Source organism: Halichoeres trimaculatus, unplaced genomic scaffold, assembly GCF_033239565.1.
Source record: "Halichoeres trimaculatus isolate MK-OKI-2021-1 unplaced genomic scaffold, fHalTri1.1 fHalTri1_scaffold_10, whole genome shotgun sequence".
NCBI lineage: Eukaryota > Metazoa > Chordata > Actinopteri > Labriformes > Labridae > Halichoeres > Halichoeres trimaculatus.
The window spans coordinates 37,549,496-37,571,688 of NW_027437187.1; the positions used below are offsets into that span (position 1 = coordinate 37,549,496).

A 22,193-nucleotide genomic window follows, 5' to 3' on the forward strand; every position below is an offset into this window, starting at 1 on the left:
TTTAAATAAACTGAAATAAGCACATTTCTAAAATTACAACTTTTTTCTTTTTTTTTAATTTAAATATTATTTTAAGTGTCAAAAGATTTTCAGATTTTCGTGCAATTTTAAATATTTTTTTTTTTTAATTCTCAATTTTTTTAAACATTTTTTATTTTCATTTTTTGAACATTTTTTTTCATCAAAATAAATCAATTTTTTGGAGATTGTTGCAAGTTTTCAATTTTTTTTAATATCTGCAACTTTTGCAAATTATTTCAATTCCATTCTTTTATTTTTTTAGGTTTCTGAAATTGTAATATTTTAATTTTTTTTGATAATTTATTACATTTTTCCAAATTTTTGAAATTTAAAAATGTTGAGAGTTTTAACAACTTATTGAAATTACATAAATTTTGCACATTTATGAAATTGATGACATTTCATTGTGACCTTTTTTATTTGTTCACTTTGTTGTCTTTATTGTGAAGATAAAGTAGATTTTGTGGCTCCTAAATGACTTTTATCCAGGTGAGCTGAGAAAAAAGGGCTCCTAAGGAAGTAAAGGTTACAGAGCCCTGGAGTAAAGATTTAAATTTGGTACATATTTGGAAATTTATGAAGAAACTCAAGGCCAATTTATGCTCAATGCAACATGTGGATCCGGATACAGACGGAGTCTTCTGTCTGTGCTTCGCATTCATTTCGTCTGTATTTTTCTGCACGTCAACATAAAGCTTACGGATTGGGCGAAACGGAGCGGTACCGCAGGATCCCATGAGGGCGGTGTTGCAGTTACTACTTAATACATAGCTTTAATGGCAATATGAAGCCAAGTTGAAAAACATAGGAAGCCTGGAAGCATTGTGACTTCCTGTTGCCATTTGGGGGCGCTGTACTTTTAGGTGAAAATAATGACATCAATGTGTCCAGGTCGTGACCCCAAACGTGTGTCTGTTTTCATCCAGATCGTACATTGTTGACAAAATCACGAACTTTGACCCCTTGGCCTAGCCACGACCTTCGAGCTACCAAAACACCATGAATAGCTTTTCATTGTCATTGTGTCTTGTATACACAAGCCGAGTTTGGAGTTGATCAGAGAAAAAACCTTGGGCGAGTTCTTTCAAATACGTACCCAAAAAATCGTCAAAATCTGATGTCTGAGTCCAAATAGCGAACTTCCTGTTCGGAATTCATGGTGGTCGCAAGAGACTTTTTTGTAGGTCTAGGCATGGTTGATATGCACAAAAAATTTCAGGCCTGTTGCTGAAAGTAGCAAGAGGGTCTGCAGGTGTAAGCCACTGGGGGGCGCTGTGGAGCATATCCGATGTCTAAGTCCAAATAGCGAACTTCCTGTTCGGAATTCATAAGAGACTTTTTGTAGGTCTGGGCATGGTATTTATGCACAAAAAAATTCAGGCCTGTAAGTGAAAGTAGCTGGTCAGGCTGCAGGTGTTAGCCACTGGGGGGCGCTGTGGAGCATATATTTTATCGCAAATTCAGCTGACATAATTTGGTGTCATGTTTCGTGTCGAATTTAAGCACTTATTTGCTTCCCAAACATAAGCAGTCAGTCATGGTGCTAATGGGATATTGAGTCTTTAGCCCAGGAAAGCACTACAGATTTTGTCCACAGGGGGCTCCAAAATCACCTCTGTTTGCTTTGTAAATCCTCAACCAGGGTTGATATTGACCAAAAATGACAAAATAACCAACCTTTGCACAAAAAGAAGGTGAGGAAATCTTCATCCATGGGAAATAGCGTCTCCTTTCAGTCCCACAGAGGAGAAACCTTGAACCGTCTTTTCCTCTCAGAGCGAGCGGCTCAGATTGCAGATATGAGACTTCTGATGAAGGAAACGACATTTACAGCTGCCAAACTCCTTACCCCCTCCCCGCCTCGGTTTTTCTCTTTCTCTTCGTTTCGTCTCTCGTGGGAAGCACACTTTGTTCCTTTTTCCGCACAAATAAAGGTTTGTCCCTGTGCCATGCTGGAGCCATGTTGGGAAAAGGGAACGGAGGCTGTTTTTTTTTTTTTTGAGGGTTTCCTTCCCTGGATGTTTTTGGCCAAACCTTCGCTGTACACACACAAAAGTTCACCCAGTGATTGACACGTCTGTTTGGAAGCAGGCTGGAGGCTGTTATTGTTCTACATATTGTACCAACTGTGAGACCGGGTCCATCGAAGTCTGTGGGTCTCTGTGTGCGTCTGCTGGGCCCTCTGCTCTGTTTCTGTCTGTGTATACGTTAGTCTGACAGTTGTTTCTTCATTAACAGCCTGTGCATACATTCAGGAGGACTCAGGCTGTCTCGTGTGTCTTTATGTAACCGTCCCACTGACCCAGACTCCGCTCCCCGTGTCCTGCTTTAACAGAAACAACCTATAGGAAGTTTATTTGCAGTTTCCCCTCCTCCGTGTCGGACACACTCTCCTGTCTCGTCCCCCAGCTGCTGCTGCTGCTGACTTCTCCTCCTCCATCCCTCTGCCCCGGTCACTTCCTAGATGTGCTTCCTTTTTTCCTAGCATGCTCTCTCGTCGGTTATTTCCTGGTTAACATCCCATGTTGTCAGCAGCAGCAGCAGCATGTTGACCCAAATCGTCTCTGTTTGGATTCCTTTACTGGAATCTGCTCTGAAGAACAATGGGGCTCAGTTCAGCTTTGATGGGAGGATAAAGAGAGGGGGGAGAAACTTCTTCTCCTTTTTTAATCTCCTTTCTCTTGGTTTCCTTCGTCCTGACTGAGGTTTGTGTAGGAAAACACTGAATCTGATTTCATGATTCTTGCGTCTCTCTTGTATGAGAGCAGTTTCCTCCACCCTGGTTTCTGTGCAGCATTTCCTCCTCCCTGTTTTTCTCTCCCTCCTGTTTTTTCCCTGCCTGGTTCTCTCCATCCTGAAACAAATTAATGGGACATTTCAAATATGTCGGCCTTGTGCTTGTTCTATTCTATCCTGAGCTTTTCTGCATTAACATCTCTTTCTTTATTGGATTTCCTGTCGGGCTGGGACGACATGCTTTCCTCCTGATTCCATTTTTTTTTAATTTTTGGGGTGCTGATTTGATTTAAATTGGGATTCCTCGATATACGTCCAATTTTTGCAATTTTTGCTTTTTTAACACCAGAGCAGGGGTCTGCATCCTTTATTTAAAAATTAAAAAAAAAAAAAGTGTAATGTCATAGATTTGCAAAATTTATGAAATTAAAATAATTTGTAAAAATTCCCTAAATTTGTAAATGACAAAAAATTTGCAAATGCACAATTATGCAAAAAATGTAAATATTGTAGTTTCACAATATTAAAAAATTGCACTTTTTTTTTTAGAAGAAAATGGAATTTAAATATTTTGCAAAAGTTTGCAATAATTTAAAAAAATAATCTTGCAAAAATTTCAGAAATTTGCAAAACCTTCCTAAAAGAAGATTTTTTGTCTAAATTTAAAACAATGTAAGAAAAACAATAAATTCAGAAATTTGCAAAAAAAATTGCAAAAATTCTCAAAACACAAAATGAAAAAAATGCAAAAATTCTCAAAACACAAAATGAAAAAAAATGAAAAAATTCTCAAAACACAAAATGAAAAAAATTGCAAAAATCTGAACAATTTTGAATTTTTTTTTAAAAAAAGTTGAAATTAAATAAATTTGTAGTTATTCCTTAAGTTATTATTCTTGCATTTGATAACGATCATTGATTGTATTGTTAAAATTATTTTTATTTTTTTAATCTCTCTCTTCTCTTAGTTTTGCTTTTCCCCCCTTATTTCATGTTACATACTAAGAAACAACCATTGGGCTGCAAATATCAAATCAGTATGCTTGGGCACCCCAACAGAAGGGTTTAAAAAAGTGGGACGGTGATTAGGGGACCTGTACTGGGGTTAGTCACATAAAGCATGTCATCATGACAGAGGCCAACTGTTGCTACAACCCCAGAGACAGAGGGATGAAAGATGGAGAGACACAGTGATAGTCTGGAGGAAAGGGACTCAAAGGTTGGCGCAGTGCGTACGGACTGAGGCAGGGTGATGATGCCAACTCTAAGTGCAGCAGAAACATTAAGTGATGATTTTACAATGATGTAAAGATAAAAACCCCAAAAGCCCCATTTTTCAAGCACCATCAGGATCGTCTTTCTGAAACATGCCCACCCTGAGTTTCTTCCTGTCCACCTCTGACTCTCCTCTTCTTGCTGGAAAGCAGCGAACAGAGCGGCAGTGAATTCTTCCAGGGCTTGGCTGTGAAGTGTTCGGCTTCTGGGGATTCCTGACATACTGTGGTGAGAGGAGACATGGGAAGGAGTGGTGGTGGTGGGGGGGGATAATAAATGCACAGAAAGAAAAGGAGAGACAGAGAGAGGGGAGGTTTGAATGCTATGTTAAAGGCAGACTGATTTATGGAGAGAGGGTGGTGAAGGTACGGCATGGGAAAATGAGATGACGCCTCAGTGTTTTATTAAACAAATCAGATGAATGGGGAAAGAATGACTGATGGAAGAAATGCAGCGAGATGGCTCAGGTTTCTGTCTGCGGTTTGGAGAGAAGGAAACACCACCACGTCTCTCAGTTTACAGACCTTCACCCACGACCTGAGCTGTAGCAGCATCGTTCAGGCTTATATGTGTGCGTTTGTTAACTTAAAGAGGGGGTAATCTGCTTTTCCATACTTTAAACCTGCATGTAAGGATGTTCAGACTGAGCATGTGCAGATCATCAAACCTCTGTATGTTGAAGAAATCCCAAACAGAAAGGTTTGATTTTAGCTCTGCACCTTGACAGGCCTCCAGAGGGCTGGCCAATCAGAGGGAAGGGGGTTTGTGGGGCAGGGAGTCTTAAAGAGACAGCAGCTGAAACAAAACATTTCAGGTAGAAGCTGAAATAAGGATTTATTAAAACACTAGTGGGAGAAAAAAAACTTTTGAGTCTCTTTAAACAGTTTTTGATTGAAATAAAACACAACCAGGCGCTTAGATTTCACTTTTTGCATAAGAAAAGTAGGAGGAATGAGTCTACCTGTTTCTGTTTGTCTCAACATGTACCCAGGTTGTTTTCAAAGACAGCGCGCTGTTTAGTTTGTTTTCATGCAGCGTGACACGCCGGGTAATCCAGCTGTAGGTGAAAGTTCAGAGAAACAAACGCTGACACGGCTGAAGTGAAAGAGATAAGTTCCCAGCTCCACGGACTCAGTGGAGCTGCACAGATTGTCCTTATCATGAACAAGTACACATTAATGTTCCTCTCAGCTTTTACGTCTCTGGACGTGTGCCTGACACTTCCCATAACTGAATCTGTGTTTGCTCTGAGTCACCACCTCCTGGAATTACATCATTTCACTTTTACTCTGATTTAACAAGAGCTGAGCGCCTCCTGACCTCCTCCTGTCCTCTCACCAACGAGACACTGAGGCCACCAAACCACCTACTGTAGAGACTAATCTTATTTCCTTATCGTTACCTGTTAACTTCAGTAGATGAGTGATGCTTAAGAGCAACAGTCTTCAACCTGTGGCCCTTTGACTCCTCTGCAGTGGCTCCTTGTAGCTTTTAAAAAATATTACTGAAATAAAGAATAGTTATTTTTCTTCCAGAGGGTATTGATGATTAAAGACACTGAAACTAAATAAAATCCTGCGTTAACATTAAGTTGAACTAAATCTTCATCCCATCTGTCAATAAAGCCTGCCACCGCTCTACTTCACCTCCTACAACATCAACAGCCCACCAACTTTCCATGCACCTGTGGCTAACCTCAAGTTTTACAGCCCTGGGAAGATAACTACATCTACAAAAAGACTCATCTGGAAGAAAATACAGATATAAATAGTAATTGAGTTACAAAACACAATCAATAAATGTTATCAAATTCAAGAATTTATTCAAATTTTAAGAATTATTAAAATTTCATTAAATTTTATTTTTAATTTTTTTCTGCAACATTTTGAATATTGTTAAGATTTTGGTGTGGTTTTTTTACTTTTGATTTTTTTATTATTTTAATATATATTCTTTTTTTTTTAATTTCCGAAGTTTTTGAATTTCAATCTTTAACATTTTTTCGAATTTAGAAAAAAATCCAGATTTTTTTAAGCGTTCACAACTTTTGTATTTTTACAGCAAATTTTAAGATTTTTTTCAATTTCTGCGATTTTTTTTTTATATTGAAATTTCATCTTTTCAAAAAAAAAGCAAATGATTGTTTCTTTTTCTTAAAAAAAAGGAAAATTTTAAAAATACTGTTTATTCTTTCTGCAAATTTTATTTTATTTTTTACAATTTTTTAGATTTCAAACTTTTTGTTGTTTCTGTGTTGTTTTTTACATTTTGATTTATTGAGTTTTTTTTGCTTTTTTTAAACTCTTGCAAAATTTTTGAACTTCAATCTTTGACACTTTTTCAAATTCAAAGAAAGAAAAAAACAGTTTTTTTTAAGATTTCGCAAATGTACGGTTTCTTTTTGCAAATGTCAACATTTTTTTAATTTCTACAGTTATTTTCCAAAATGTTGAAATTTTAAAATATACAATTTTTGTTCTTTTTTTGCAAATGTAAACATTTTTTACAATTTTTTTGAAATTTGCCAATTTTTCTGAGGTTGACAAATTTTTTTGAATTTCATGAATTTTGCAAATTTTTGAGACTTATGACATTACAAATTTTTTGGGGGGGATATTTGCAAATCTATCAAAAACAAAAAAACTAGACAACACGTGTACAGTTTTATAAACACAAAATAATTTATGCTAAAGATATTTATTCACACCATGTACAGAATTGTATCCACTTTTTTCTCTTAATTGTGAAGATAAAGTAGATTTTGTGGCTCCTGAACGACTTTAATCCAGGTGAGCTGAGGAAAAATGGCTGTTATTAAAGTAAAGGTTGCAGAGCCCTGTCTCAGAGTTCAGATGTTGACATGAGGTAAAGAAGTGTTTTTCCTCTTTTAGCCTCCATCGTAGAAATCTTTTTACCACCTCTCTTACACAATGAGGCGTGATCAGTGGAGATTGCTTTGTTTGAAAACACTCCAACACTTGTTCAGCGGCTGTGACCACCCGGGCACACAGGAACACAGAAACACAGGACCCTGCTTCAGCTGCGAGAGTGAGAAAAGACGCTCCATTCCTCTGCAGGGCGGAGGTCTGTTCCTGCTGGAGCCAGGGGTGGTCTGCCTCTTAGTAACCTGTGTGTGAAGCTCTGAATCAGGCGTCCGTATCAGTCCTCTTATCTGTCTGCTGTGTTTGTGTGTAGCTGAGCTGTGAGTGTGTGAAACCTTCAGCAGAAGAAGCCAAACACAGTAATCCTCCAGGTCTCAGGTTTCCCTCTCTACACACTCCTCACCGGTAGGACACACACATCAGATACTGAGGCATACACAAACACCCTTCAATCCCCTCACTCCGTATCACTCCACACACACACACACACTGATGTAAGTGTTTGTCAGATTTAAGGGGAAACATGAGCTGTGTGAAATCCAGCAGGAAGTGTTGGGCTGGTGGAGAAACTCAGGAAAGTGTGAGTTTGGAGTTCAGTTCCCACAGCAGCTCATGGGACCTTATTGTAGCACGACCTGACCAGGTTTGACCGTAAATAAACAATAATAACAGCTGATATCCTAAATCCAGGTTTTACTTTGTGGATTTAATGAAAAAGTTGGTTTGAGCCGAGGTTAAAGGAGTCATTTATCATCCATCAAACTGTTGTTCAGGTGTTTTTGGACCAACCATTAACGCTTTTCAGAAATTTCTTTACATTTTAAATTCCTGTTTTTATGGGAAAGTTTCTCGTAAGCACTGAAGGATTTTTTTTTTACATTTCACAACACAAGTGAAATAAATAGATACTGATGGGTTTTTATTCCTGGCATTTCAACAGTACTCCTCTGTACTTTATGAAGCATTATTTTGTCAGGATTATAGAGGCTTATGTTATGTTTTTTTTTTTGACACTCTTTTTTATTTGATTTTTGGCACTGGTGGCATACATAAATAAAATTTAGAAATTACATTCATCAATAATTTCCCCACTGGGGATCAATACAGTTTTATCTTATCTTAAGTAAATAAATAATAAGCTAACAAAAAAAGTGGGGAAAATTTTTATTACTAATTTATTCATTATTATATATATTTTTATATTAATTGCAATTTCCACTGTATTATTTGTATCATTATTATTATTATTATTATTATTAGTAGTAGTAGTAGTATTATTATTCACAACAACATTCATAAATAAAATAATGATAATAATAATAAATTGAGTATATGGATACATATAAAAATGTGTACAAATAAGAAAAATTATAAATATATTAATATAAAATAATTGATAAATAATTAATTAAATAAATAAGAAATAATTAAATTAATATATTACTAAACAATTATAAGCTGACAGAATAAAGTGAAGAAAAGAAATTAATTTGTTATTATTATTATTAACAACAACAATGATAATAGTAATAATAATAATCATTATAATAATAATTCTGATAAAAATAATTACTTGAGAATACGAATAAATATAAAAATGTATATATAAATAAAGTGAGAATAAATAAGCGAACAAAATATTTTTATTATTGTGTTTATTAACAATGATAATAATGATAATAATTTAGGTATAGGAATAAATTTAAAAATAAATATAAATAAAGTGAGATTATATTCTTAAATAAATACATAAAATAAAAGTAAAAAGAAAATAAGTAAACAATAAAAATAAAACAATTATTAAGGGGAAAAAAGGATAAAGATGTAAAGAGGAGTATAAGAGCGATAGTATATATATATTTATATGGTGTAGAACACTTTTAATAAATCCCAGGTTGTCTTCTGAATGAGTTTTAATAAAGTTGTTCTGGGTTATGGAGGCCTGAGTGAGTTTAAAAGTGGTCAAAAAATGTTTTATTTGTTGTGATGAAAACTTATTTAAGTTTCTGGCCCAGGAAAGCAGAATGAGCAACAACAGTTAATTTACAGAGGTCAGAAGTGTAAATTAGCAGATTTTAGCTTCTTCGTTTAGCTTCCTGTAGCTGGAGTACTGTGTTTTACTCTCATAGTAATTACGTCTTCCTTCTGTTTTCTTTCTCCTCCATCACTTCCTCTCATCCCATCTCCTTCCCTCCTTCACTCCCATCCCGTGGTTTTTCTGTCCATCATTATCCCCTCTTCTCCTCCTCCTCCTCCTCCTCCTGCTCCTTTCCTGTCCAGTGAGTTCTCCTGTGGAGCTGTTGATCAGTCAGACTCTCTGCTGGGTCCACGACGACCTGGACCAGGTGGACTTCTCCAGCTACCTGCTCAAAGTCTGCGGCCGGGAGGAGGTGCTGCAGAAGTGAGTGAAACAAACAGAAATAACTCTCCCCTGGCTCTGTCTTCTCCCTGTCGCTCCTCCGTTGGCGTTTTCTCAAACTCTGGCACAGAAAGAGGCTGACGGATGTTTCTATATTTCACCCTGTGCCCTCCTACGCCGTGGAAACTCTGCGCTCCCTCTAATCTGGGATGCATGGGAACGGTTCCTCCCCTGTGGAGGTTTAAAGGCCCAGTACGCGCTCATGTTTGGAGCTGCAGGAGTGATGCAGGAGGATTAGAGCTGCCAAACAGACGGATGTGGTGCAGATCTGTCTCTGAAGAAGCCTGCTCTGCCTCCAAACAACACGCCTGCATGAGCGTACAGGAGCCCTTTCTAAAAATAACCTCTGACTCGTCCCTTCTTTCCTCTAACAGCGTATTATTATCCTCATCATATACTGTGATTTTCTGACCCCTGCCTCTCCCGTTGCCATGTGCCGCAGTAAACACAGCCTCGGCAGCCATGAGTACGTCCAGAGCTGCAGGAAGTGGGAGAATGAGATCACGTTACAGCTCCTCTCCCACTCCACCATGAGGAGAGACCTGGCACGCAGCGTAAGTCACTCCATCAGCCGAGCGAATGAGCTCATATTAAACTCTGTGAGGCAGACTTTTATGAACTGTGACAGAAAACATTTCAGACTGTGCCACTGAGAGGGGTTTCAGCCTCAGCGCCTCAGCTGGAGCTGACAGACACATCCTTCAGGACGAATGAGACGCTGCTCCTGAGGATTCTGTGTCACACATCTCAGACGCTCGGAGGATTAAAGATTTCTCTCTTATCTGTTTCCCTCCAGGCTGAAGACGACAGCGCTGTGATCGATTTGGAGAAGCACCTCGGACAGGTGGAGAGGCCTTTCAGGGAGAACGTCACCAGGTACGATGATAGACGTGAACAAACAAATAAACCACCTGTAGTACTGACCTGAATCTTAGATTTCCTTCAGACTCATCTGGAAAAAAAGAGGGAAAGTGGGTTTTCCTCACCACAGATTATCAGTGAAGCTGTTTTATCCTTCATGACTGAGGCCAGCTGTGACTCACTCCCACACTAACACGGAGATGAAAGATGAAGCTGCTCTGAAGTTTGACACGTTAACCAACAGCAGAGGTGGATTTCTGGAGCCTGTTTGAAAGAAAACATTGATAAATGTAGTGAGATGTTTCCCAAACAGTTAATCAGTCACACAGAGCGATGTCTAAAGATGGCCAACCTGCAGAGATCGACTTAAATAATTTGGCTCTACAGACATGTACATGCTTAAGTTATAAATGAAATAAAAATGACTTTCAAAAATAAATGAAGGCTGCACGGTGGCCCTCCCACAATCCAAAAACATGCTCACCAGGTTAATTGATCGATCCAAATTGTCCCTAGGTGTGAGTGAATGGTTGTCTGTCTGTGTGTCAGCCCTGTGATTGGCTGGCGACCAGTCCAGGGTGTACCCGCCTCTCGCCCAATGACAGCTGGGATAGGCTCCAGCCAACCACAACCCTGAATAGGTTGAAAATAAATGAATGACCTAATTAAATAAATTAATAAATGAAACAATAAAGTAGTGATAAGATAACAAAATAAAAAAGACAACAAAAAAATTAGTATACTCATTATTACTTCTACTACTACTACTACTAATAATAATAATAATAATAACAATGATAATAATAATGATAATAATAAAAAGGATGTAGAAATGAAAATAAATTGATATGTTAATAGAGTATGATTATTTCTTAAAAAATAATAATTAAAAAGAAAGATGAATAAATAAATAAATAAAATCAAAATAAATAAAAAATAATAAAAAAAATATTATTAGAACTTATAATAAAAAAGGATGTTAAGAGCAAAAATAAATTAAAATACAAAAGGATAAAATAAAAAAAATAAAAAATAAATTTATTAATAAATAAATAAATAAAATTCAAAAGAAATAAAATAAAATATTGATAATAATTATAATTAGAAATTATAATAAAAAGAATGTTAAGAGCAAAAACAAAAATACAACAGTACAAATTTAAAAAAATCATTAATTAATAAATTAGTTCATAAGAATTTAAAAGAAATAAAATAAAACAATGATCAGATATTATAATTAGAAATTATAATTCAAAGGATGTTAAGAGCAAAAATAAATAAAAATGCCATAGGATAAAATAAATAAAAACATAACAATTAGTCATACACTTTTGCCAAATTCAAGATTGGTATTTTGTGGTGTATCTGTGTGCAAAACACAAAAGGGTTTTTATAGATCCACATTTTTCACAACATATTAACAAAAATATCAACAGAACCCGGTCTTCCTACAAGTACCATTATAGATAATATACAAGAGAGCTCAAACACAAGAGGGACAATTATTTAATCCCACCAGACCCCAACTTATGGACACATACATAGCTACTGACAAAAGCAGGAACAACGAAAATAATTTAAAATAAGTAAAAAACACCTCCCACTTTCAAAAAAATGATGCTTTTAGAGAGAAGAGGAGCAGGAAAAGAAGAATGGCTGCAAAATCCTGAAAAAAAAGTGTGTCTTATTTTTAGTAGAAATTGTCGTATTGGCCCAAAAAGGAGCTGTTTTAACGTAACAAGTACAGAAAAATGTCTTATTTGAAGACATTAAAGACAAAAATTACACCTTTAATGCTCGCGCAGTAGAAGAGTGAAGACGTTACTCTTGGTTTAAGGAACACACAAAGCAAATTCAGTGTCTAATAAGAAAATATTTACTAGAAATAAGACACACTTGCTTGGGTTTGTGTTTTTGCTGTGTAATATAAAAGTTCTGGTATCATAAATTCTTTATTTTTACATCGGATCATGGTTTTATCTCAAGTGAAAGTTAAATTTGAAAAAGGAAAATGCAGGAAATCCATAACTTTTTAAGAATAAAACTTGTAAAGGTAGCAAAAAATGCAAAACACCTGTAAAAAATCTCATTGCACGGATATTTTTTCCTCTATTGATTCTTGCAGACAGGGCCTGGCAGACTATCTGGAGGGTTATCACAATCAAGTCAACATCTGTCTGCAGAACGAGGTAGGTGCAGCTCTGGAGAGTAATGTAAAGGACGGCTGAGTGTATTGTTCGTCTGTTTGTGGACCAGCTGCTCACACGTCCACATTTTGAGCCGTGTGTTTCAACTCCCAGCTCCAGCTCGCCGTCCACATACCTCACACACCAGTGTTGGTAAACCAGGACATTCCTGGAAGGCAAACTTTCTAGAAACACACATCTGTTCCTCGGCCAGCGCAGCGTATAGTGGAGAGGCTGGCTCCGCCCTTAAAACCAAACCTCCAAACAGAAACAAGGTTCACTTCATCCAGCCTCCAAGAAAGAGTAGCTTTTTATTGTTCTCTCAGAAGTTTCTGGTTTGGCCTTGTTTACACACACTTACACACACTAACACACACGTTCAGAGGAGGCTGGTTTGATTCAGAAATGCTGTTTATTTGAGGATCTGTTAGGTGTATTGTTGGATGTATTGTTGGAGCTGACCTCCTGCTGTGGAGTTCCCGTGTTAAACAAAAAGGTTTGAGTGTTTATGGAGCAGCTGCAGAGGAACAGGCCATGAGGAGCTGAACATGGATGCGTTTGTTCCCTAAACGACCTTCCACCTCCCTCTGAACCTGTGCTTTCAGAGCACCCAGTATAAGACGGTGGACCGCTTGGTGCAGACCATGAAGAACCTGTGCTGTGCCCTGGACGAGGTGGAAACACAGAACATCACAGAGGCCGTCAAACGGCTCAAACACTCCGTCAACTTACCCAGGACGCGCTCGCCCAAGGTGAGCGCCTCAGACATACACGTTTACATCTTCATACTCATTATTTTCTTCAGGTGAGGGCTGTTTACGCCTCCTTCATGGACTAAAACAGATCTGTATGTGGTTATCTGTAACTCCATCAGTGAGCCTCGTCCTTAAAGCGTGTGTTTGTCTTTCAGATGGGATCCTCATCGTCTGCTCAGTCATCTAACGGTACGATTCACACTCACACAAACACATGTCCCTGCAGAATTCAAACCATAAAACCAATGACCACAGAGCCAGCATGGAAATGGTTAAAGCACCTGTGACTGGGACTATAAACAGACTGTTTTTAGTTTACTATAAACAATAAAAACTAACAGACTGGAGGCTCAGCTGGACCCAGACTCTGACCTGCAGCTCTCCTCCCATGTGCTCCTTCAAGGTGTCAGCGCATCATTAAGAAAGGCTTTAAAAAGACTGAAACTCATGAAACAAGCTAGCACTAGTTTACTTTCTTACATGGCATATTAGCTGAAAAAGCTAACATTAGTTACCTTCTTACATGGCGTATTAGCCCAAAAAGCTAGCCGTGGCTAACTTTCTTACTTGGCATATTAGCTTATCAGGCTAGCACTAGTTTACTTTCTTACATTGCATATTAGCTTAACAGCTTAGCACTAGTTTACTTTCTTACATGACATATAAGGTTAACAAGCTAGGACTAGTTTACTTTCTTGCATGGCATAATAGCTGAACAAGCTAGCCCTTGTTTACTTTCCTACACGGCATATTAGCTTGATAAGCTTGACTAGTTTACTGTCTTACATTGGATATTAGCTTAAGAAGCTATCACTAGATAACCTGCTTACGTAGCTTAAAAGGTTGACAAGTAAGCACTAGTTACTTTCTAACATGGCACATTAGCTCAACATGCTAGCACTAGTGCCCTATTAAAATGGAATGTTAGCTTAAGAATCTAGTACTAGTTTCCTTTCATACATATTGAATTAGCCTTACAGGCTAGCACTAGTTTACTTTCTTACATGGCATATAAGTTAAACAAGCTAGCACTAGTTTACCTTCTTACATATCACATTAGCTTAATATGCTAGCACTAGTTACCTTTTTACAGGGCATATTAGCTTAATAAGCTAACACTAGTTTACCTTTTTACATGGCGTATTAGCTGTACATGCTAGCACTTGTTTACTGTCCTACATGGCATATAAGCTTTACAAGCTAGCAGTAGTTTACCTTCTTGCATGGCATATTGGCTTAACAAGCTAGCTCGAGATTACTCTCTGACATGGCATATTAGCTTAGCAAGCTAGCACTAGTTTACTTTCCTTTATGGCATATTAGCTTAATAAGCTAGCACTAGTTTATTTTTCTTCATGGCATATTAGCTTAACAAGTTAGCACTAGATAACTCTCTTACATTGCATATTAGCTTAACAAGCTTAGATGAGTTTACTTTCTTAAATAGCTTATTAGCTTAACAAGCTAGCACTAGTTTACTTTCCTCAATGGCATATTAGCTTAACATGTTAGCACCAGTTAGCTCTCTTATGTGGCATATAAGCTTTAAAAGCTAGCAATAGTTTACTTTCTTACATGGCATAGTAGCTTCATTAGCTAGCGCTAGTTACCTTCTTACCTGGCATATTAGCTCAACATGCTAGCACTAGTTTACGTTAAACTTGACCAACGTAAAACTGAAACTGAAGCATGCGAGGTGTAGAAAACGTTGGTTTCCATCTCACTCAGACGACAAACTAACAAAGATTGAGGGAAAAAAGAGAAGAACATACGTGTTGTGTTAATCCACCAGGCGACCGTGGAGGCTGTGAGCTGGTTTCTTTCTTTATTCTAACTCTAACAAACAAACATACCACCCCGACAGGTCATACCAGCCCCGTGGAGGAGTGCATGTCCTCGCTGACGCAGGCTGTCTACGACCTGGCCAAGCTCTACCTGCGCTCCTTCTGCCCCCCGGCCGTCTCCTTCAGATCCCCCATGCTGCCCCAGCCTGCAGAGGGGAGCAGCGCTGAGGGGCGGAGCAGCAAAGAAGCTTCTGGCACCACAGACCACCTCCAGTTCACGCTGTTCGCCCTGCACGGCATCCCGGCCAACTGGGTCAGCAGGTAAACAGAAGGGAACAGTGTGTGTGTGAGGCTGTCTGATCAGTACGCTGAGTTCAGGAGACTCAGACTGAAATACACTCATTCATCTCTGTGTCAAAACATTTCATCATTTTATGCTGAAGCCTCAAACTGGAGAATCTGTTTCCTCTCAAATATAACATCAAGTTCAAAAAAGCTCCTGCAGTTTAATAACCATTCATGGGTTTGTATTGAGGACACTTCATGCTGTGTTGTCACAGCAGATACTCATGTTTTCTTCCACTAAACCAGAGGTCTGTAACCTTTACTTACATAGGAGCCATTTTCCCTCAGCTCACCTGGATTAAAGTCATTCAGGAGCCACAAAATCTACTTTATCTTGACACTAAAGACAAAAAGTTTTTTGTGTTTATAAAATTGAACGTGACTTCTTAGTTTTTTTTTAATTTTTAAGAAATTTGAATGTATTAAAAAAGGAAACTCAAGAGGTTAACTTTCAATAAGTTGCAAAACGTATGCAAAATTGTGAAATTTTAAATATTTACAAAATTTTTCCAAAAAAGGAAAGTTTTGGAAATTTGCAAAATTCCAAAAAAAATAAATTAAATTAATTTGCTAAATAAATTTTAAAAAGTAATTTTGAAATGTGCCAAATTAAAAAAAATCTGATATTTGCAGTAGTTTTTTTTAAAAATGGAATCTAAATTATTTGCGAAAAAATGCAGAAATTGCAAACAATTTTGAATTTGCAAAAGTTTCAAAAATTTGTAAAATCTTTTTTAATCAATTTTTAATCAATCTTTTTTTTTTTCAAATTTGAATAAAGGAAAACAATTCCAAAAATTTGGAAATATTAAAAAATTAAATAAATTTGAAAAATAAATTAAAATATGTAATTTTTAATCAGATATTTGCAAAACTTCAAAAAATGGAATTTAAATATTTGCAAAAAAATAGAGGTATTTTGAAAAATTGTGAAATTTGCAAAATCTTGAAAAAAACATGAACATTTCTTCTTTAATAAAAAAAATAAAAAAAAACAGAAATTCAGTTTGCAAATTCATTTTTTTCGCAATTTGCAAAAATTTCAAATTAAAAAAAAAACAAAAGTTTTATTGACAGATGGGATGAAGATTTAGTTCAACTAATTGTTAACACATAATTTTATTTAGTGTCAGTGTCTTTAATCATCAATACCCTCTGGAAGAAAAATAAATATTCTTTATTTTGATAATATTTTCAAAGCTACAAGGAGCCACTGCAGAGGAGTCAAAGGGCCACATGAGGGTCCAGAGCCACAGGTTGAAGACCCTTGCTCTAAACAAACAGCTCCTGCGTTGCTCCTGTGTTGCTCCTGTGTTGCTCCTGTGTTGCTCCTGCGTTGCTCCTGTGTTGCTCCCGCGTTGCTCCTGTGTATCTCCCCGTGTCTCACTTTTCCACGCCAGTGTCCTGTTTCACCCTGACTTTATCTCCTGCGTGTGTCTGGATCTGAGCTGAGCCAAGTTTTCCGTTCCCCGCTCCGTCACGCATCAGTGACCAGGATCAGTTCGCTTTAGACGAGGCCTCTGCAGACGGCGGCTGATACCACAGAGGAACGAAAGATGAAGAGTTTAGGGTCTTTACAGGTCTGCAGGTGGACTCAGGAAGTGACAGTGAAGATTGATAAACTTATTAAGGAGCTGAAGCTTCGGGTCCAGGTTTCTCCCACCTCTTCCTTCCCTCCATGACAGTTTTCATGGCTCTCAGTCACGCCTTCATACACAGGAACTGCTTAATAACAGGCCTATTTACTCCAGCACGGCCTCTTCTGCTGCTATTTTAAACCAGCCCCAAGCATTTCTGCAGCGACAGCCGAGCCAGAGACACTTCCCTAAATATTTAGCTGCTGAAGGAGCTTGGCATACCTGTCGCTGTGTCGTGGTGTTACTGTAATGCTCCCTGATTGAGGGCTGAGTGTTTGGCGTTGCCGTGGCTCATGTGTCATCCATCTGGAGCGTGGTCGATGCCGAGGCGCTGTCAGCGTGTCGGGGAAGCGTGGCACAGATGGCGCAGAGCAGAGGGAAAGGCCTGTGGTCGTTAGAGACGTAAACACTGTGATCACAGCTCCTGACGTATCAAAGCTCAGACTGGAAGAAAATAAAGATTTTATCTCTTTATGTCAGCGGTCGGACATGTTTGTGTTCATGCAGAGGCTCGTCCTGGATTCCTGGATTGTTTCAGTTATCAGGAAAAATATTTTCAAGTTGCAAAAGTTTCCTGAAGACTCCGTCAGGTTGGAAAAATAACTCAGGGAACGTTTTGTTACCAAACTTTCAAAGCTGATACACTGATATCAAAAACTTTAGAAGTCGTACAGACCCAAAAATTACGTTTTTTTGTCAAGAAAAGTTGTAAACATAACTTTCTGCTGATTATTTTGTGGAATTAAGTTTTTTAACCTTCATGTTCAAGAGGATGTGGTTATGTTTATGAAGAATTCAGTGCAACATATCTGAGTATTGATATTTTTGTAAAAATAAGAAATCGTATTTTAGCAGAATGGGAAGGAAAGTCGGACCTCCATGTCCCCGCAGAGATTAAAAACAGGAAAATCATTTTAAGTTCAATTTTTACACTGTAGTAGACTTTTAAAAACTGTTATTATAGTAACTTTTTTTACACAATATCATTTTTTTGATGAGAAATATTGTTTTCACCAACTGACAACGTAATAAAATATAAATAAGAAATTATCAATAAAAAAGTTTTAACTAAATTTTTCCATTTAATTTTGACTATTTTGTGATTCATACAAAAATCATCTCTATTTTTTTCTTATTTAATGTGTAGAAAATCGTCATATATATCACAATATTGGGATATCATGATGCATATCGTAGCGTGAGGTTCTTGCGAGTACTCAACCCTGGAAATATTTATTCATTCATTTTTGATTTGTTCAATTCATGAACAGACAGTTCACAGCGTACAACAGTGAAATATCAATTAATACATGATTTATCCTAAACATTTCATATTAACACCCTACATCACCAAAAAGGAGCAGCTAGAAGAACAAAAATCTAATTTTTGACTGCTTCTATTTTGAATACAATCTTTAAGATGTTTGTTCACCATCATCGGCCCTGCTCTGACGGCCCATTTCTCCTCCTTTTTGTGCAAAAATGTCTCCGTCCTTTTCAAACCATGTTACAATCACTGCTCACATACCTCCATAGAATAGAATAGAATAGAATAGAACTTTATTGTCATTGTAACAGGTACAATGAAATTAAAGTCATAGCAGCAATCCAGAAAACCAAAGTAAGAAAGTGTATAGAAAGTGTAAAAAGCTCCATAGTAAAATAGATGCTGACAGCTTGTCCATCATTGTCCAGTCAGCCAGCCTCCACCTCCACAGGGTCCAGGACTGAGCTTCTTCAGCAGTCTGTTCAGTCTCTGTCTCCTGGATCCTGTCTGCTCACAGCAGGTGAAGCTCTTCACATGTGGCCTTGGTGTCTGCTGTTAGCTCTGTTAGCCATGTCTGTGAATAGCATGATGCTACTCTGCCCTCTGGTATTCCCTCTGTTGCTGGGTTAGCACAGCTAGCTCGTCCATCTTATTGGAGATAGATCTTACGTTCCCAATAACGATGGATGGAAGGACAGGTCCATGTCGTCACTTCTTAGCTCACACCTGAGAACCAGCACGTCGTCCTCACCTCCTTCTCCTCACCTTCTGGGGAAACATCCGGCCATGCACCAGTTAGCATTCACATGCTACAGGCTGCTAACAGCTGATTTCACATGTAAACAATGCAGCCATGGTTACATGTAGGATCTCCAGACAAACACAGGAGAAAAAGTAGTAAAAATATCACTGCAGACACAAAAAGTTTGGTGTCCATGACCAACAAATGTGCCACACAAAGTGATGATCCACTCCAAATACAGAGATGACGAAAAAGAGACAAAAAAATTACAAGAAACAGACAAAGAAGAGAGAGCTACTGCAACAGGGCAGCGCCTAGCAACCTGCATCATCTGCGACCATACGTCCTTTCCGTTAGTATTGCTGTTAACCAGTACATCCACCTGGGGGGGCAGCCCAGAGTCAAAAGTTTATGACAATAACAAACTTAAAAACAAACATGGCGACTGTGGAGGAGTTTCGCTGATGTAGCTTCAAGATAACAAAACAGAACAGAACAAAAATGGAGGCAGCGTTGTAGGAGAAGGTGGTCGGTGAGGCTGTAAAATACGTCACAAAAGTTCCTCTATTATTATTTATTTTCCATGTCTTATTAAAGCTACAAGTAGTAACAGCAACACTGCCCCCACAAAAAACTGAATGTTTTCTTTTTTCTTTGCAGTTATGAGAAATACTTCCTCATGTGTTCCCTCACCCACAACGGCAAAAACCTGTTCAAACCGATCCAGTCCAAGCGAGTCGGCACCTACAAGAGCTTCTTCTACCACATCAAGTGGGACGAGCTGTGAGTGACGGTCCCCCTCTGCTCCATGTGTCTGCTGCTCTGACAAAAAGGAGATAAATGATGATTCGTCCCTGTCTCCTGCAGGATTAACTTCCCCATAGCTGTAGCCGTCCTTCCTCTGGAGTCCATCCTGAGCCTGACCCTGTTCGGGGTCCTGAACCAGAACGCCGGCGGCTCCCCGGACTCCAACAAACAGAGGAAAGCTCCAGAGATGCTCGGGAAGGTCTCCATGCCACTGTTTGACTTCAGGAGGTGAGGGGAAGACGCAGCGAGGCAGGGTTTGGCTTCACTTTAGGAGAGCTGTCTCGTCAGCTGTCAGATTTTATTGAGTGTTTGTTTCTCATTCCTCAGAGTTCTGGCCAGAGGCAGCAGGTTGTTGTGTCTGTGGACCTCCGCCCAGGGAGCCGCTGCAGCTGCCGCCGGCACCACAGGAAGCCGCAAGAGGATGCCCACGGAGAGGATCGTGCTGCAGGTGACGCTGGTGTTAGCATCTGTAGGAGCAGCAGTTTGATTTAAAGTGTCTCCATGAAGCGCTTTAATAAAATCCTGGGCTCACAGAGGTCAAGAAACTTTTCTTGAAACTAGAGTAAAGTCTTAATACAAGACATTTTTCTGCAGATTTCATCTATAAAGACAAAAACACTTGATAAGATTTCATTTTTTTCCAGTGAGAGTCTAAAAAACACTTAGGATAAAGGAAATTCATTGTGTCTTCTTCAGAGAATTTAACTTCCTGTTTACTTCCTGTTCCTCCCAGGTCGACTTCCCCAACTCACCTCTGGATGTTTTATACGTGGGACCGAACGAGGCCCCGAGTCCTGAGCCGCCGGTGGAGGAGCTGGATCCAGACCTGAGACGGAAACTGGAGAAAATCTGCAGCAGAGCGTCTAATTTTGGGTAGGCCCATCTTTGGAGCAGATATCAGAATATTTTCAGTTTAAAAAATAGCATCATGTTGGGGTTTTAGCATCATGTAGCAAAGAACAAAAGAAACCAGAGGCTGTTTGCATCATAAAGTTCGTCCCAGTTCAAAGAATTGAAAACTTTTGGTGTGGAGACTTCATCTAAAAACTTTCTTGGAGTAAAAACAGATTTCTGACTCCCTCTCAGACCACCCAGACTCTCCTGAACTTTCTGGATTTCAGGAGAGATTTTTAAGGAGCTTCTGACTTCCCCATAAACGCCCGTGTGTTGTCTCCTCCAGCGTCTCCTCTCCTCCAGCTGCTGCAGGCCCCGTTAAAAACTCGCTCATGGCTGCTGCCAGCCAAATCTGCTCCACGCTGCCAACATCGCTCCGGCACAGAGCGCTCTGTCTCTCTGTCTCTCCGGGCTCGCAGACCGCCTGCTTTCTGTCCTGCTCATTCATTCGTCCAGCCTCCACGAGACCTGTGGGGCTGTAGGTTTTTACACGCACAGAAACACGGTGACGTCTGAGTGTTCCTTCATGAGGAGTTGTTGTTTTTATGATTTTACAGACGTCAGAGAAAATACCAAAGATCCTTCTGTTTCCTGTTTTTAATCTGTTTCAAAAACTGGGAAATCAGCTTCATGTTCTCACAGCAGCTAAAGTTGGAGACAAAGGTCATGTGACTTCTGTTCCTCATCACAGAAAGTTGAAATCATCAGATCTTCATGAGACCGACTGAAAAGTAAAGGTCATCTCATGAGGATCTCTTAGTTCATGACACGTTTGAGAAGCAGGCCTCAAACACCAGGGTCTGCCCATAGCCCCGCCCCCTCAACAGGCCTCCAGAGATTTGCCCAATCAGAGGGAAGAAGAGGGTTAGTCCAAACTAACTGAGCCTGTCAGACAGAAAAAGGACAGAAGAAAGAAAAACAGGAGAGAGATAGAGCACGAGCTAAAGGCTAAAACAGGAACTAAAGGCTTAAACATGAGCTAAAGGCTAAAGATGAAGGATAAAACACAGGCTAAAGGCTAATTCACAAGCTAACCGCTATGACACAAGCTGAAGACTAAAATACAAGGCTAAAGGCTAAAACATTAGCAAAAGGCTAAACATGAGCAAAAAGCTAAAACACAAGCTAAGGGCAAAAACATGAGCTAGAGGCTAAAACATGAGCTAAAGGCTGAAACATGGGCTAAAGGCTAAGTAAACCAGCTAAAGACTTAAACACAAGCAGATAGCTATAACACAGCCTAAGGGCTAAAACATGAGCTAAAGGCTAAAACACAAGCTAAAGGTTGAAACTTTAGCAAACAGCTTTCACACAAGCTAAGGGCTAAAACACAAGGCTAAAACGTGAGCTAATTTCTAAATTACTGGCTAAAGGCTACACAATGAGCCAGAGGCTAAAACATGAGCTAAAGGCTAAAACATGAGCTAAAGGCTAAAACATGAGCTAAAGGCTAAAACATGGGCTAAAGGCTAAAACATGAGCTAAAGGCTAAAACACTGGATAAAGGCTAAAACATGGGCAAAAGGCTAAAACACAAGCTAAAGGTTGAAACTAGAGCAAACAGCTTTCACACAAGCTAAGG

At 38.7% G+C, this 22,193-nt stretch overlaps 1 protein-coding gene across 1 annotated transcript in view; it reads left to right on the forward strand.

Moving 5' to 3' along the window:
• pik3c2a (phosphatidylinositol-4-phosphate 3-kinase, catalytic subunit type 2 alpha) overlaps positions 1 to 22,193 on the forward strand; it is a 62,215-nt gene that overhangs the window by 27,707 nt on the left and 12,315 nt on the right. The window contains exons 5-15 of the mRNA XM_074676982.1: positions 9,195 to 9,315; positions 9,776 to 9,887; positions 10,130 to 10,209; positions 12,320 to 12,383; positions 12,986 to 13,132; positions 13,291 to 13,324; positions 15,000 to 15,240; positions 19,571 to 19,693; positions 19,778 to 19,945; positions 20,045 to 20,165; positions 20,451 to 20,590. Coding sequence (XP_074533083.1) covers positions 9,195 to 9,315; positions 9,776 to 9,887; positions 10,130 to 10,209; positions 12,320 to 12,383; positions 12,986 to 13,132; positions 13,291 to 13,324; positions 15,000 to 15,240; positions 19,571 to 19,693; positions 19,778 to 19,945; positions 20,045 to 20,165; positions 20,451 to 20,590 — 1,351 coding nt within the window. The remainder of the gene's footprint in view (positions 1 to 9,194; positions 9,316 to 9,775; positions 9,888 to 10,129; positions 10,210 to 12,319; positions 12,384 to 12,985; positions 13,133 to 13,290; positions 13,325 to 14,999; positions 15,241 to 19,570; positions 19,694 to 19,777; positions 19,946 to 20,044; positions 20,166 to 20,450; positions 20,591 to 22,193) is intronic.